At 39.0% G+C, this 18,016-nt stretch overlaps 1 protein-coding gene across 1 annotated transcript in view; it reads right to left on the reverse strand.

Annotated features, from left to right (window-relative positions):
• Positions 1-3,219: 3,219 nt before the first annotated feature.
• phkb (phosphorylase kinase, beta) overlaps positions 3,220-18,016 on the reverse strand; it is an 82,908-nt gene continuing 68,111 nt past the window's right edge. The window contains exons 18-31 of the mRNA XM_083900524.1: positions 17,498-17,602; positions 17,180-17,262; positions 16,261-16,351; positions 13,841-13,899; positions 13,466-13,628; positions 12,840-12,921; positions 12,526-12,583; positions 12,158-12,248; positions 7,773-7,978; positions 7,280-7,414; positions 6,813-6,942; positions 5,892-5,999; positions 5,633-5,767; positions 3,220-5,209 (exon numbers count right to left, since the gene is read on the reverse strand). Of these exons, the coding sequence (XP_083756650.1) occupies positions 5,057-5,209; positions 5,633-5,767; positions 5,892-5,999; positions 6,813-6,942; positions 7,280-7,414; positions 7,773-7,978; positions 12,158-12,248; positions 12,526-12,583; positions 12,840-12,921; positions 13,466-13,628; positions 13,841-13,899; positions 16,261-16,351; positions 17,180-17,262; positions 17,498-17,602 (1,599 nt within the window). The 3' untranslated portion in view covers positions 3,220-5,056. The remainder of the gene's footprint in view (positions 5,210-5,632; positions 5,768-5,891; positions 6,000-6,812; positions 6,943-7,279; positions 7,415-7,772; positions 7,979-12,157; positions 12,249-12,525; positions 12,584-12,839; positions 12,922-13,465; positions 13,629-13,840; positions 13,900-16,260; positions 16,352-17,179; positions 17,263-17,497; positions 17,603-18,016) is intronic.

Raw genomic sequence — 18,016 nt, forward strand, 5'->3', positions numbered from 1 at the left:
CTTCCTGCAGACGTTTTATCAACAGCTACTTACTATTGTCACTTAGGAGGTGTGATAGAGATGCTGCAGACTTTCTCCCATGGCAAAATCCAGTATAGAGTAATCTCTGATGTTACTGTTACAAAGAAGGATTATATTATTTTTATCTTTTCTGCACATGAATGATGATTCCAATGCACAATATATTAAAATGTTTCTAAAGAAGCTTCATGTACTGTATCTCTGTGTTTAACAACATACTTTAAGAGAATTTAGTGGTTGAGATTGTTGCACTGTTGTGTAGCACTGCATGTTTTAGATGTGTCGCTGCTCCAACACACCCGATTGGAACGTTCAGTTCATCAAGAGGCATTGCAGAAGCTTAAAAACGGCCCATTTATTTGAATCAGGTGTTGTTGGAGCAGGGAAACATCTAGAACATGCAGGTCAGAAGGAAATTACAGTGAGAAGTAATGGTTTCACACATCTGCAGCTTATTTATCCAACATCGTAATAAGTCATCGTATTTTACAAGTTAGCTGATTGTCTCGAGGCATCGAAGCACACTACAGTAATAAAAACACTGGAACATGAGCAAGACTGAAAACCGTGATTCTGTATACCACTGTTATTCAACTTCAACGCCTGTTTGTCCTCCATCGTCTGTAACACGTCATCGCTATCTTCTTTTGATGAGCGGACCGGTGCTCTCTGCTGGACAACTTGGTAATTGCTTCAAACTCTTGCCAAAGACTTGTCACTGGATGTGATTGAGAAATAGTGGTGCAATGTTTAAGGAGGTAACTCTAGTCCTCTGTATATTGCTTAAATATGGTCATAATAATCAATTGCGTGATCACTCTTGCTGCGATGTCAGTGTTGAACTTACGTTGTACCTCTGTCTGTCTGAGAGGAGAGTTGCAGGTGTGCATGGCTGATTGATTGATACGTTTGAGCGTTTAGTTAGATCGTGGGAACCCAACTGGTCCTTCATAAAAGATTCAAGTATAAGAGGCCATTTTCTCCCAACTATTGTAAAATCTCGTTTAAATGAGTTGTTGTTTAATTATATTTTGAGTACCCAAATGAGGCAACTGGCAACTTTGCAACTCAGGTAATCCTGAGCGGGCTGAGTACACCTTGTCTCTAGTGATGCTGGGGAAGCCATTTAAGAGTTTTGTTACCCAGCTTCGTAATTTGGGTGTCCCTTTACAGCTCGCTTCCTTACCTATTGTATATTAATACAAGGAATTTTGACAGAACTTTACTTTTTGTTTGTTTGTCTAAATTAACTACAATAGCTTAGTTTGGGACATTTGTTTCCTGGTTGCTTCACTATTTGTTTTTTTGTGTGTTGCAACTTTCTACTGTTGTGACCCTTTGTGGTGTGTGTTTGTTGCATGATTATATTGCTGTTTTGATCTTGAAAGATAATGATTCAAATCTGGTTTTGTCTCTTGGTAGGAGCCATTTTTCTAACCCTGTCAAGCGCTGTCTGGAGGTCACAACTGTGCTGGGTCGTAGCTCTGAAGTAGATCAGTGTTTTTCAACCTTTTTTTAATGCTACGGCACATTTTTGACATTTAAAGAAATCCCAAATGTGCTATGCGTGAGACCCGAGCTGCTCTATCAGTGCAGAAAACCTAAACATCTCTTTGTTCCAGATACTAGGACATTATCTGAAAGAATTTCCTCTCTTGATGTTTTTTTTTTCTTCAGGTATAACCCACATAAATCAGACAAAATGTCAGACAACTCATCTCTTCATCTGCTGTTTTCATCATTAAAGTGAAGATGGTAGATAGCCGTTGTGCCCCTGCCAAAACAGTCAAGCTAACGGGAGATCATTTTACCCTTATCCCCACAGAGATCCGGAGAGACTGCGGAGGTGAATCGCTGCTATGAAACGTGCTCCCAGTTGATCAGATCGACCTTAAGTTTTGTGAGAAAAAACCTTTGGACACTGATGATACCGTCAATGGCGTTGCCGTATGCAATGATGGTCTTTTTATTAGGAACACTACACTGACCACTTTATGTCAGGAATGGCCAACACTGACATAAATGAAGCAAGCAAATGGCCACAGCTGTAAGTTTATAAAGAAATAGTAGATATTTGTATGCTATGCATGACATTTGTTGACTGATACTTTTTTATTTCCTGTGACTTTTCAAAATAAAAGTCTGGGTGTGTTTAACGAGTTAAATGCTATAAATGTGAAGGTGCACACTGTATCATTGATCTGTATTTACATTTTAAGATTTTAAACCATTTTTTGTGTGAAAATTATATATTTAGATGTTCTCTTTTGGCTAAAAACGTTATACTAAATTATTCTAAGCCGCATCACTTTAATGGGAAACACAACACTCATCCCTTTATTAAGAACATCACCATGACACTGATAACTTTCAATACAGTACTGCAAGAAAATGTTCTATGACCAAGTATAGTGCTGAACTTGACAACATGGGCACCAAAGAGCAGGCACAATAATAATAATAATAATATCAAAACACTAGAATTTGACAATGAAACTTCTCAGAAAATGAACTCCATGAATTCCATTTCTTGAACTCTGCTGCATCCTAGTGGGTTGATGAGGCATAAACTCTGAAAATGTCAGGATGCATATGCTTTACTAGGAAAAAGGGCAGGGTGTTTTTTTTTTTTTTAATGTGTAATGCATCTGAATGCTATTTAAAGAACAACAAAAGGTTGTACTTTAGTGAGGGAAAAGTAAAAAACGTGTAAATCTTACACATTTTCTCAAATTCTGTAAATCAATCCCCATCGAGCACCACTACAGGCATTTTCATGAAAGGGACCTATGGAAGGAGGCCTTTTACAGGTCACACTTCCCATAAAAGAACCATGTACATCCCTGATGACATCAGCAGGGGTTCTTTACTCAGACTCAAATCTCTTTCAGAGTAAATAATTGACGACAACGCCTGAATTTTATTGTAAAATTAACAGAATTTACCCTTTTTGAATGCCAACTGTTGTGCAGCACATGTATACGATACAAAAGTAATAAATAAATACAAGAAACACTTTCTGAAATCTCTTACTCTACGATGCGAGAAAAAAAAAATCCAGAGGATTTGTCTTAGTGAGGAAGAGATTTATTCAGCGAGGCAGAAATCCTTTCACCAGCGTGCATCTTCTCCTCTGGCTCTCGCCTACCTTTCTCTCTCTCTTCATCTTACAGTGAGCCAGAACTGTTGCAGGCAGCAAACATAGGCATGTGAGATGCAGATTGATCCAGGGTTCAGGCAGCATAAGTGGGTGTAACCGTTGGGATCTGACAAAAATGCCAAGCGCACCCCTCAGGGCTGTGGCAGTCATGCTCCAATCTGCTGCAGCCTTGGCCAAGAAACAAGGGACTGTTGCTGTATGTGAAGTGATTACATAATCTGTATTTGATAGTCTCATACACAGATATACTTAGTATGTAAAAACTGATGTATTCTGCTGGGTTTTGAACAGTGAAGCACAGGAAGTAGCTCGTCCGGTTGCAAAAACGACTCCATTAAAATGGAATGAGTGAAAATGAGCTTCACTCGATTCATCATATAAGTATTTTACTGAGGAGTTAATGGACTAAATCTCTAGTTTCAGGTCTTCTTCAATGGAGCATAATGTCAGCATTGTAGATTATGTTCCCATTTAGATGAAAATAGACAATACAGCACAGCACAAATGGGTGAACACCAGAGTGAATGACAGCTGGAGGTGTTTCAAAAATGGACATGGCACCGGTCAAATTGGTAATTGACTTAACAATGGGAGTTTATTTTGGCCTCATCCATTTATTTATTTATATCAGTGGACGTGCCGCTCAAACCGTGCTTATTTACACAACCACAAATAGAGCGAACAGTAAAGTGCCACATGTTTAGATGGTTTCCAAAATGACTTTATTCTAATATGTTTGAGTTAAAATAGAATTCTTTTAAATAATAACCATTAAACAGCAACACATACACACAGTAAACAAGGATTGGGAGAATGATCACAGTGATGATAACCAGAAAGGCACACTTTCAAAAAAAAAGTGCAACTTTCAACAGTTCTAGTTAAGATTAACAGTAGTATTTTCTGTTGCCGACATTTAAAAAAACAGTTTTCTGTCTCAAGAATTCAGACACACGGTAGCCATTGTCATGCAGAGACCTGTTGAGGAAAACAAGCCTCTCAGAAACCCTATTTGTAGCGGGAGAAACAATCGTGGCGCTGATGGCAAACAGCAGCTATTGTCATGCAGCAGACTGCATGCATGTAAGAAGATGCAGCTTTCCTCTAAGAAAAACTCACCTAACAAAAGCAGGTATGTATTTTCTATGTATAATATATACTATACTATATACTAAAAAAAAATCCTGATTTTACATTTTGTTCAGTGCTTCTCAAATGTTCCGATGACTGCAAAGCCCTGCAAATAGTTCAAGACTTGTTTAAAAGTGCCATATGTGACAACAAAAAAACAAAACAAGCTTTCTTTTTTCTTACTTTGTTAAGAATTAGATTTCAGTCAGTATGCTGCTATATCCACAGCCAGTTTCCTTAGCTTAGCTGTCGTTTAACTATAATCCAGGCTGTGTCCACGTTTTCAGTTTTTATGCTAAACTGCACTAAGCCAAAAAATTAAGCCAAATTTTCCATAACTATTAACTATTGAAGCATGGGAGAAAAGTAACATGCCACTCTGTGATATCCATACAAATATAACAAATAAAATCAGCGTTGCTCTAATAAAAGCTTACTTTTTTTATGGTCGGAATGCAGACTGCTAACAAAAAAACAAACCATGTGCAGCAATTAAATAAAACTATGGTGATACAATAACTGAAGCAGGATTTATGGCTGTCTTTTGCCTCACACTAACCTTCTACCACTGAAGCCTCTGCTTACGGCTTCTGCTGCCGCTTGTGCAGACGTCACTTTAATTGCAGCTTACACGAGTAGGTAAGAGAGAGGTTATTTCTGAATACATGTGATGGATACTCTGTAGTCCATTAGTGGACTGTTTGATGACCACACACAGCGCTGGGGATGGGATCATGGTTCAGTCTAACTAACAGAGCACGGGTCATCCTTGCAGAGTTTGACGTCCCCTTGCAGTAGCAGGATCATGACAGCCTTGGTCAGATAGCTGGAGGTGCCTTTCTTTCCCACAGGAGGAGTGTTGTAGAAAGCCTCCATTGTAACCTGGGACACAGTCAACTGAGGCAAAGAGGAAGAAGCATCAGTAAATATCATGTCTCCATAAGAATTTGTGTTAAATCAGTTTAAACTTGAATTGTGGTCCATTAGCCTTCAGTTGACTTCCATGTTTGTGCAGACTCACACTGAAGAATGCATAAAAAAATTAATTTGTCTTGACTTGAGTCTTGTTCTGCTGTAGGTATTCTAACTACTGTATGTGAGTTCATAGGAGGAAAAATACTAAACAGAGATAAACTCAACATGGCTATTGTCACAGTGGCCTTAACCCTTGACCACCAAAAACAAAATAGCTCATCTTGATTCTAAGTTCATTTCAGTACCTAACACATAATGTATTATCACAATAACAGGTTCAGTTCAGTAGCACATCAGTAGAAATGTGATGATGTAAGTTAACATGGCTTGAGGAAAAACATGTACCTGTCCCTCTTTCCCAGTGCTGTGATCCTTCTGGAAATCAATAAATGCATCGTTCACTAAACTGTCCAGATCCACTTTGTCGCTGAACTCCAGCTCCGGGTTTCTCTCGAGCACCAAGGACACGACCATCAGCAACTGCCCAAAATGGTAGAGGCACAGCAGGTTTTCAAAAACGGAATAAACGGAATATCAATATACTTTTTGAAGGTCTAAACCTATAAAAAATACTAGCACGGATATAGCGTTGTGCCTGTTTTACCTCGACAATGATTTGCCTGTTCTCAGGCAGGACAATCTTCTTCAGCGTGTCCTCCACCAGCAGGGAGAAGTTCATCTCATACATGGTCATGTCAGACAGTGTGGGTTGCTACAGAGCAACACAGGGGGAGAAAAAAAGTGGTTGGTGTGAAGGTGAACTGAAATATTAAATATATAAATATTGAAATATTATTTGTTTCCTCTTTCACTGTGATCAGTGGAACCAACTCCCAAGTATTTAGCAAAATATGCATTGAGTACACTAACGCACAATGCTGTGAGGCAGTGTGTGTAACAGTGTGTGTAACTTTATGTGTAGCAGGTCAAAGTCTCAAAACTGCAGTCCACAAACCAATGGTGATGTCATGGTGGGTCGCCAATTGCCAAGAGAATCAAAGCACTCCATTGTATGGACATAATAATTCTCCCATATATTATATGGGAGAATGAGCCAACTTCTCATATGATTTATCACGGCAATAAACATTTTTATGAGGAGATAAGATCTCAGTCACTAGTTCCAGGTCTTCTTCAAGAGCACATTATGTTTTTTTTTGTCAATTATATTATCATATGGACACCAGTGTGATTGACAGCTGGCATTGTCCAATAGAAGCCTGGTTCCAATGCCCCTCTGAACTTCAGGTTGCAAACCTTCAACATGAAGAGTCTTTGTTTTTCATATTTGCAAAAATACATTAAAAATACATCTACTTGCATGTTTGGCACATATGTGACTTTCAAACACGACAATAGGATGTTCCCTGTGTGTTAAGGCAGAATATTTGCACATGTAATTAAGTATTTTATGATTATTTGTCGTTTTTTTTCTGCATTTGTACTGATGTTTTCATTCTTTGCTCCCTAACTATCTCATTAGAGGTGATTAAGTACAGAACTGAAGTGAAGTGGAGGCAGGTACCTGCGGGAGGTGAGTCCCAGCCACCAGAATACCGTTGGGAGTCCTCTCTAGCATCTGCCACACACGATCATAGAAGCCCAGAGGGGTCCTGTTTAGAGAGCCATCGATCTGACGCCTGTTCAGCCAAGACCTTAGGGGAAACAAGGGTGAAACTGTTGAGGCAATTATTTGAGATGGAAACGATAAAGGTGATGGCTATTGCGCTTGAGGAAATTGTCTTTGACTCAAAATGTGCTTGATTAGATGAGATAAGATAAAAACTTTAATAAAGCCCATGTGGAAATTGTATTGTGGCAGCAGAGGACCGAAGGCAGTAGGCAGCACTGAAGATAGAATAATAGAAACTAAAAAGGTTATACAAGTAAAAGCATTGAGATAAAGACGTGGCGTCTTCAAAACAGGTTTGTGAGATAAAAGGGATGAGAAAACATTGTTGGTTGGTAGAACATGTGCTAAAAAAAGAGCACCTGCTGTTGTGCTGTGGCTGCAGAACGTCTAGCAGGAGCTGCTTGATGTCACTGGGGGAGAGTTGGTAGATGTCCTGAGGTGGCATGTCTCCTGCCCGGATCTTTAGCTCATGTTTCATTGCCTGGACAATCCATCTGGAGACACACACACACACTCACACTTAGTTCCATTCCATCACTAACATGTTAACACTGCTTTCACATGTCCCTTGTTTTCACTACTTCGGAGCATAAATGAGTCACCAACATTTCTTCCAACATTTGCTGCAATTTAGCTAAAATGAAATGCAACAGTTTCACTGACATGGACAAAGACATCTGATCTGCTAGATATATTAACTGCTTCATGTTCTGCCAAGTGGTCTGAGCGCTATAGGGAAGAAGAACTAAACCACACAGCACATTCTGCAGGGGTCCAGCTTGTTTCACTAAAAATAGTTTTTTTTTATTTGGCACCACCCAAACTGCCCACGAAAACCAGACTTTTCCCTACCCAACTCTGATCTTGAGCATGCCGCTGAACAGCTCTGGGGTGTTGGAGATAATCCATCCAATATGAATGACCAGCTCCTGCTGAAGCACAGCCTCCCGCTCTCCACCTTGAGGGGAGCACCTGCTGTAGATGATGCCTTGAATCACCCCGGGTGACAGTGGGTTGGAGATCACCTCCTCCTCATGGCCGAATATGCCAAGGGTCACCTGGTAATATTAGATATTAGCACAGGCGCACACACGTACACACACACACACACACACACACACACACACACACACACACACACACACACACACACACACACACACACACACACACACACACACACACACACACACACACACACACACACACACACACACACACACACACACACACACACACACACACACACACACACACACACACACACACACGTGCAAACCAGGGAAGAAAGAGCATATATCGAACCCACATAGTTAGAGAGCAGTCATCAGTGGTGTTCTAATGTGTATATGCATACATTTCCATGTGCAAACAGTGCTTCCTCCAAGGTAAAATCCCTGTAAATATCTTTGTTCTGTTGTTTCCCCTTCTCGCTTTTATGTGAGATGGGGAAACAAAATTACACATCTCAAGATTACTCTTTTGTGTTTTGTTCCTTCTGAAAGGCATCTCATGAAAATTACATTTCAGCAGTGGGCAGCTGATGAGAGGACACACTTTTATTTCCAGAGCCTGATGGAATCCCGCACTTCAGACTCGTCATTCATCTTTACATCTAACTTTTACCGTTAGAGCAAAAAGCAAGCCTGGATCCAAACATAAGGTTTGGAGATGACCAACTTTGAATGCTGGATTTCAGTATTAAAGAGAAATGTCATCAAAACTTGAGTCAGAATTGAGTGAAATGGGGAGACGCTTTATTCCTCCTAGTCAGGCTGTTATTGTAAGCAGAGGTATAGAGCAGTCTCCAATTTAAAATCAGGCTTTCCAATCATGTTGAAAGGATAATTCCCTCTGGTAAGCAATCTATATGCAGATTCACACCTTGAGCTACTTCAACATAATGAAATGCCTAAACCTGTTCCGGGGGATAAAAACGAGGCAAGATAACTGACACTCTTGAGAGGAGGCTAATCTCTGAATAACACTTGACAGGAAATGATGCGCCCGAACTCATCCGGCGACAAGTTGGATGAGGGGGAGTGGCATCAGACAAAGTCCAGCATCACAATAAATCAATCGGCTCACAGAGTTTGTCTAGACACACGGACACGGTGCATATTAGGATTCTACTGCGGTCATGCTGCTAGCTTCACTTCAACTAGAGCTCAGTCACATAGACACAAAAACACACACATATACACTGGAGGTGATCTATGATCAGCAACATGAGCATGCAGTGATTCCATAGGACGACAGCATGAGGAGTTGATAATTATATATAGATGGATGCTATATATAGGTCCAATTGCAGTTTTTTTTGATAATCAGTGAACATTAAAATTATTATCCTGACATGCCATTTCCCCCAAACATAACCCAACATTATTATTATTATTATTATATATATGGTTTATAAAAAAAAAGGTACAGTTGCCACTCAGGCTGTCTCCGTGTCCACTTACCTGCTTGCCATGCACTAAAACACTAGTAATACTGGGGGCAAGGCTGTCCACTAGCTTAGTTAACAGACTGGCAGCAAGACGCACAACAGACCTAGTGGGTGAAAAGACACAAGAACATTTTTGACATTATGGCAGAGAACGACTAACAGCTTCGACTTTGACATTTTTCCTTGATAAGAGTGAGGAGCCAATTCCTCAAATTTACTGCTGCCTTAACACAGTCACAGGATAACACTGGAATGAAAGAGACTTTCAATTTCTATTAACTTTGATTGAGGAGTATTTAAAATATCAAAACATTGTAATTAAGTGATAAAAATGTTTTATTTAGCTGCTAGATGCTTTCCCTTTTTATTCTGCTGCAAAGGAACAAAATCATCCAAAACACTATGGAAAGAAAAACAAAATCTATTAAACTATCTATTAATTCTTTTAATGAATGAATGAACTCCGTTTTGCTATTCAACAGCCAAATGAAAGCTTTGACTTTCCACCAAAACATTTTAATGTTCACTAATTTTCTAATTCATTATTCCACAAGGGTCGCTTTCAAACGGGCTCCTCGTGCCTGCACTAATCCTATGAGGGAGAAGCAGCACACATTAACAGTGGTTACCTTCATGTGGTAGCCCACAGCAAGGGGTCACCATAGACACACGCATAGAGAGTGGAAGCCATCCTCACAGAAGCAGTGATCAAATGAAGTGATTTCAGTAATGGGGTCATGAATATAATCAACAGGAAAAACAACTTCCTCTTATATTATCCTGAGAAAAACCCTTATTTGTGTGTGCGTGAGGTTATTCAGTGCGTAAGCCTGTGGAAATACTTCTTGAGCGTGAGGAATAAAAAGGCAACAAAAGCTTTAATGTTTAGAAGGCATGATGTGGTGTCAATCCTCTGATGCTTTGTTGGGGAACCTATTTCAAGCTTCACTTCCTGCCTCATGTTAGGTAAATGAGAAAGTAAATTGAACTCAGTATTGATGCCATTTCCCGACAAGCTGGAAATTCCCCTCCAGGACCAATCCCCCTCCCGCCCCATTTTCCCATTTTCTTTAATGCAAAAAGATCCTATTAATTAGTCAAACAACATACAGTAGATGTTTTCATGTTGACCAATCTGATTCAAATTCAAATCAAACTATGGACACAGAGAACACCGACTATACAGGGGGAACAAACGCTCACATACAAAGTTGGAACAGCTTTTTACACGATCAGGGGGCCATTCTTTGTGAGTCAGGCTGGCAACATACCACAAACAAAAGGGGAAACATGGCAGCTCTGTGGTCAATCATCGAAAGGAGAGAGATGTTTTGTATTAATTGTTTCTTATCGTAAAAGGACAGTGAGGTGTGAGGTCGCTGCAGCTACACCACTGTAGGCGACTCATTTCTACATGCTGAACTGTTAAAGCAACACTATGCGACTTTAAATAACAATAATAATAATAATAAAGCCACTAGTAAAGAACATAAACATGTTGGTCTATACAGTATATGATAATGGGTTTCAAATGTTAAGTGTTGTGGGGAAGCTTGTGGAGCACAGGCATAATGGACTGCCATTATGAGCGGAAGAAGGAAAGGAAGGAATAATGAGTGATGTGTGGTCTATTTTAGTCTTTCCAAGAAAAAGGCTCAGGAATGGGATTTTTTGAGGGGACACCAAAGAAATTTGCTTCATTTTTTTCAAGCTTTTCCTCTGATGATTTATGAGAATGTATATGCATCTTGTCATGATTTTTTTAAAAGTGGGTCCACATATAAAAGGCTTGGAAAACTGTGGTCTTGGTTTGGTCCTGATCTTGATTTTGTAGTTTTACTGTTTTTTTATTTTGTATTGAAACTCTGATTGTTGGCTTCACTAAAACAGCTTTAAAATAATCTTCAATCAGATTCAAAAGAAATGTTGAACTGAGGCCAGTTGAAAATAGTTGAAAGTCATCCTGGCCTGTTCGCTACAGCATCCGCACATCAAGCAAAAACATAGTGTCGACATAGTGCTGCTTTAAGTCCACTATTTTCAGTTCACTTTCATACAATTACACTGCTTCTAATATAATTTAACAATCTGTCAGATGTGGGGGACCTGCAAACGTGAATGGAATCATATCCAAGAGCTGAATCCTTTTTTGTCTGAGAGTACACAGCCAGCCTCTGAGCATGAGGCTCCAGCCTCTGTGGTGGTTAATGGAGGGAGAGGGAGAGAGAGAGAGACAGCAGACACCGATGACAAGCTCCTTTGGTGCTTTACTAGCTTGCTCTCACTAACTTGGACAAAAACCCACGACTGTGTAAGAGTTCAGCCAATCTATGATGCTAGACTCTTTGGATTAACCAGACAGGGCTTAAAATGTAGTTTAAGAAGTTGTGGAGCTGTGGAGGATTAAGCCCTATAGCTAACTGAGAGCCTTAAAGCTGAGCTCGACAAGATGCAGAGATATTAATCTTCTACTAAAAAGCAAAATATAAGATTAGAATTGGCCATAAGAGATTAGCCGTATAGCCTAAGACTAATTTTATATAATATATAATAACAGTATATTATACTGTACTGCATTTTATTTAATTCAGTTTTTCCCCTTACAGGGAATGTAGGTTTCATACCTACAGGCCTCAATTTTGATTTTACCTAAGTGAATAAATAAACAAGAAATAAGAGAAAAATCAAATTAGGATTGATTGAACCTTACACAGCTCTAATGGCAGCCAGCCATCTAAATATGAGAAATCATGCAGTCCACAGTTGACTTTTGCCTGAACATTACCTGTTTCCCATGCACCAGAATTGATGTGATGTGAGGAGCTATAGTGCTGGCAAACTTCTTGATAATGGCAGCAGCGTGGCGCACTGCCAGCCTATAGTTTGGCCACATTAAACAAGAGTTATTTTAAAAGAGTTCACAAGAGAAAAGATATGGTGAGGAATGTGGAAAAACAGGCATTAATAATTCACTACTTTAAATAATATTTTGTAAGGTGGGCCCAAACTAAAAATATATGAAGCAAAACATCTATTGTAATTGCAATTTTAAATTATTCAAAAGCGCGATGACTAATAACAAATTCCCCCTTTCGAGTTTATCTTTTTCAGTATGTGTTTATGTAAGTGTGTAAATTTGTGAGATTATCAGACCAAAGTTTTCTGCTGCCAGCTCTTCTGTAGATTCTCTCCAGTTCATCCATCATGTTCTCTGGAATAATAAAAATGGTTATATGCACATGTATATGTATATTGTCTGTACTCCTGAGCAACACTACACAGTCAAAACCATGACTTTATTCTTAAAAGAATAACCCTTAATAAAGTAACTACTTAATAAAAAAATATTGGGGTTGGTTATTACAAAGCTGCTGCCCTGCGGCATTTCTGACTTTAATTTCTTTGCATTTAATTAAGAAATTCAGATAATTCCCTGGCCAGTCTTTAGGTTGTAAAGTTGTACTCACCATCTTTAGAAAGGAAGTCCGGGCCCTCTCTCCTGAGAATGATGCCTGCGAGCTGAGCCTGACTGGCCAAGCAGTTACAGTCCTGTAACAGTGACACATACAATCACATGTAAAGCTTAGTCACGAAATACATAAAGATCTGTATTTTTGCGCATAAATACATCATTGAAACAACCAAAAACAAACTAACGAGCCACAGTGATGATGATTCTTCTTACTATTATAGCATCTGGTTTGATAACATTACAACACTGGTACTAATGTTGAACACTTGAACAAGATGTCCAATGTGAAATTGCAAAAAGTTGCTGCAGATGGCAATATTAATATTCGTTTAAAAATTCTAATCTGGAACAGGATGCAGAAGGCCAAGTCAGCCATGACACGATATCAGTGAGTGTATAGGATTAAAACAAACAAAAAACCAAGACAGAACTTTCACAAGCGGAAAAGTGTTTGTAGAATTTGTCTGAATTCAACTAATCACCTGGAAAATTACCTCTAATTAGTATTAATCTTTAATTTCCTCCAACGGCCATGCAATGGACTGGCGACCTGTCCATATGCGACCCTCATGTGGAGGATAAAGTGGCAAATGATGAATAAATGAATGACAAGTAACTCACGTTGAATTTCTGCATGATCTCATTGGTGGGCTTGTGCAGCCACTCCTCCACGCTGATCTCTGGCTGCTGCTCCAGGTCAGAGGCATTGGGCGTACTTGTTTGCCTCTTCACCTTGGAGTGTTTAGGCAGCTCCAGCTCTTCAAAGCTCTTAAACTCTGAGATCCTATGCACACACACATGGACACATCACTCGACATGTAGAGCATACAGTATAGATCCATTATGCAGTAGCTGCTCTTCCCATTTGCAGACTATACAAATGTTTTTTTAGAAAAAAAAAAGCTAAACTGATATTTGTTCCTGAACAAAATGAAATTAAGTTTCCATGTCAGACCTCTGGCAAATTAAAATATGAAAGCTAAAGAAAGCTCTTACTCTGCCTCATTAACGCGCAGGAAGTCCAACTGCTCCACCACTGCTCCAGATATCAGGGTCTAAAAGGTTTAAGAGAAAAATGTACATTTAAAAAAAAAAAAAAAAAAAATGTACAATGTGATTATACAGTATGTTGTTGTGAGATATTAAATACAGTAATACATGCATGAATATGTTTTGATAATTGAGGAAATCACACTATAAAGGCGTAAATACAGAAGATGAGCAGAGAGTATTCTGTCTGTTCATGACCTAAGTTTGTACAACGAGCAATGTCAAACACATTAATGTGAATATTTAAAAGCACGGCTGTGTAGGAGTAAAGAGCAGAGTTCAGTATAACTTGTTCCTGTGGTCTACGTGAGATTAGCCATTCCACCTGAAGTCAAATCGGCAACAAAAATAAGAAGCATAAGCAAGAGGAGCAATGCTGCTCCCCATAACAATGAGATGATGATGAGGAGGAGAAGTGTTTCCAAGCTGTGGGAGTATAAGCTGTGAAGTGAATGGCAAATAGGCAAATTGAAAGAACATCTTTAAAAGGGGAACGCGTATATAGAAGTCTCTGCTGAACACCACAAACACTCTGCGAGAGAAGTTAGGGTTGGAAAACCTGTCATGAGTTTTGACAAAGCAGACACTTGCAATGGAATGGAAATGCCTGTATTTCTAATGTGTAAAAAAAAAGCCAAAGAGGAAAAAAAGGAACAAAGAAATTGGTAATCCCTTAGTTTGAAAAGGAGGGAATGGGAAGAAGTGCAAATTATTTATTTATTCCCACCCCTTCTCCCTAAGGCATTCGTAAATATTTAATCATCATTGACTGTTGCTAAATGTCCTGCTACTTAAACCAACACAGTCAGCCATGAAAACTGACAGTTATCTGCAAGTAAACTGTTAACGGTTTATTGTCAGTTAATTAACACTGCTGTGAATCACAGTGAGGTAATGATATGATACACAACAACATTATTGTATTTTATTTTGAGATAATTGATATGATACATGGTAGTATATACACATATACCTAATTATCATTATTCTCATTCCTCTTATTAAATGTCAGTTGTCTACAGTATCTGCGGCTATTGAGCTAAGTATTTTTATATCGCCCAATGTTGCCATAGCAACAAATGACTCAGGAAGTGGAAGTAATTATGCTAAATGTTTCTGCCAGTTGGACTAAATGTGAAATAGACTGTGTCACTTCTAGCGAGAAGTTGGAGGTTTCAACACAGCACAGACTGATACAATATCTGCCATGAACTACTTTTAAAACTATTAGTTAAAAACAAACAGTTTGAGAATCTGCTGAGAGAAGAATTCCACAAGGCTATTTTTATAACTATAACATGACAAATGGTTGCTAATTTATCACAGCTCTATATTGGTCTCCACCAATCTGTTTCATAAGCTTTTGGATCTAACATTTAACTTGCTGTTGTATTATTGTTATTCCTTGGGTTTTTCCCCTGGAAACAACTCACAAAAAGCTGCATTTAACAGTATATTTTCAAAAACAGTCCAGGCTCAGATGAGCTCCTCCTTACAAAGGCAATGCAGAAAGAGATTGCCTTAAAAATGGAATCTGACAGACCAGGTGCAAAATAAGGACACTGACTTTCACCGGTGCTGAAATAAGGAAGGACTTTTTTTTTCGTTTTACCAAGGGAAAATACTATGAAGCTCTGAAAAACAATTTGTTGGAACATTTGTAATATCAGGCCAATGTTTATTTCAGAGACAGCTGTAATATCCGCTGTCACTGAGCCAACACTAGAGAGGGAGCAGGTGGCATATGTTCACGACAGCCACTTCTATGGAAACCCTTCACTATAAGCAAACATTAAAAACAGTTAAAACCATCGGAAAACTGATCCACTTGAATGGATTTGAATGATCTCAAGCCCCAGATCCTCACAGTAAAATGTATGACTGACCAATACATGCATATAAAGCGTTAATTGAAGCAGAAATACTGTATCTTCATATGAACTACTATACCTTAAAGAGGATCGACATAAACTGTATCCACTGGTACAATGTGATACTGTACTATTGCTATGTAAAGTATAATATAACAATATTTTGGATATGGATGAAATTTTCCGCAAATGTCCGCAATGTGACCAGGAACAAGAGATTCAATTTTGGACTTGATCCATGGATGCTATCACTATTTTTAATCGCCATTTTGTAGGCACTGCACTGCCTTTGGCGGAGGTCTGCGCTCTCCGAGAGCTTTTCCAGTTTTAACAATGTTATATGCAGTCATGTTGTCATTTTTGGAAAACTTCATATGGATTACAGAGAGTCAAATAATCAGTTGAGGACACTTGCATCCCTAATATGAACAGTGATTAAGAATGACAAGATTAAATACATCGATAAGGTTCATTTCATCAACTGAATACACAAACCTGAAGTCTGTCGACGTGAACTTTCACCCCACCGATGTTGCCTTTTTTGAAAGATGCCAGCATGTCCAAGATTGGGTTGAAGCGGCTCCCCCTGGTGAAAAAGAGGTTGAAATATTTGATGTTGTTTTACTCACTCATCTTCTACCACTTTATCCTCCCCATGAAAGTCACAACCATCCACACTCACTTTAGAGTCAATTTAGAATTTGCCTAATCCCCAAATCTGCATGTGTTTGCACGTGGGAGGAAACTGGAGAATCCGGAGGAAACCCACGCACACACACAGGGAGAACATGCAAACTCAAGAGTACTATCTTGTTGTTTTTTTCATTTGTCTTTCATTTTTGTTGTTACCTTTTATACTCGTACACCTTGAACCTATAAATTTAACAGCACACTTCAACCAAAGCCTCACTGCTTTGTTCAGTCTGCTGTCACCATCTGTACAGGTCATCATCTCGATCAATAGAAAACTAATGACTATCGAATTTCTCCTGTAAGGGGCCACCGACTCATTTGAGATGCTGCGGTGTGGCCGCATAAGCTTTTGCAGCACGTTTAACGTGTGGTTACTTGGATATTGGTCGATACTGCTGCCCACCAGCCAAGCTACAGGGATACAAATGAGGGACATTATCTCCCAATCAGCAAACACATACAGTCATACCTTCCTGCTATAAAGATAAATAGTTAACACTTAAGAGAACAGAGAGAGAGTGAGAGGAATATTGGATTAAAAGAATGAACTAAATTGCACAGTGACTGTTGGGACATTTTTGCAAGCTAGTTTCAGACAGAAAAAGAGATTAAGGATGATATATGGAGAGATAGAAGAAGGAAGTATGTTGTACAAAGCGATGGTAGGACAGGCAAACAGAAAAACTACTGATAAACAGCTCTTAGGGAATGTGTTTATTACTTGATGTTATCCTCGCGGATGAGAACCAGGAAGAGAGGACGTCCCTGCATTTTCCAGCACTGTTTGATGAACTGCAGGGCATTCTGCAAACACACACACAGGGACCAAACAAGTGTGATTAGTAAAATTTCAAATTTAACACGCAAGACTACAACTACGATGTTTTTTCTAAATATAAAATTGAAATTGTTCATACACTATTTTAACATCCAGTAAATTGTAAATAACTGCCAGATATTGTATATTGTATATATAGCCCGCTTATGGTTAAAATATGTGAAAAAGAAATGTCCAGACGGACATTTGGACTTGACTTACCATGATGTCATCAATCAGCAGCATAACATCTTGGGACAAGTAAAAGTCACTTAGATCAAACACTATTGGGTAGCACACCACTGTTTTTCCAAGGATGCGATAAATCTGTAGGGAGGGACACACACATGTGCACACACACACACACAAAAATATATTAGAAGACAAATGGCTCACAAAGTAGCCACATATACATTATTCTGTGCGGCGTATAAAACAAGTCATCAATCCTGAGATAAAAAAAAAAAAATAGGACACACAGAAGGCACACAGCCACTCCAGATAACACACACATATACTGTACACACATCCATACAAATCCTCCGCTCTCACAAACGGAGTGTCACAGGGGCTGCGACGGACACAGAAGCAAACACACTGATGATGGTAATGTCCTCTGGCAGGCTGCCATCTTCCCCATAAATGTTCCATTATAATATTGTCTTAGCAATGCATTGGGTGCCATGATTCATTTGTTTGGCAATGCCTTTGTGTGAGAAAGCTGCTTTGGCTCAACTTATT

The sequence above is a fragment of the Microchirus variegatus genome (genome assembly GCF_963457635.1).
Source record: "Microchirus variegatus genome assembly, chromosome: 14".
Classification (NCBI taxonomy): Eukaryota; Metazoa; Chordata; class Actinopteri; order Pleuronectiformes; family Soleidae; genus Microchirus; species Microchirus variegatus.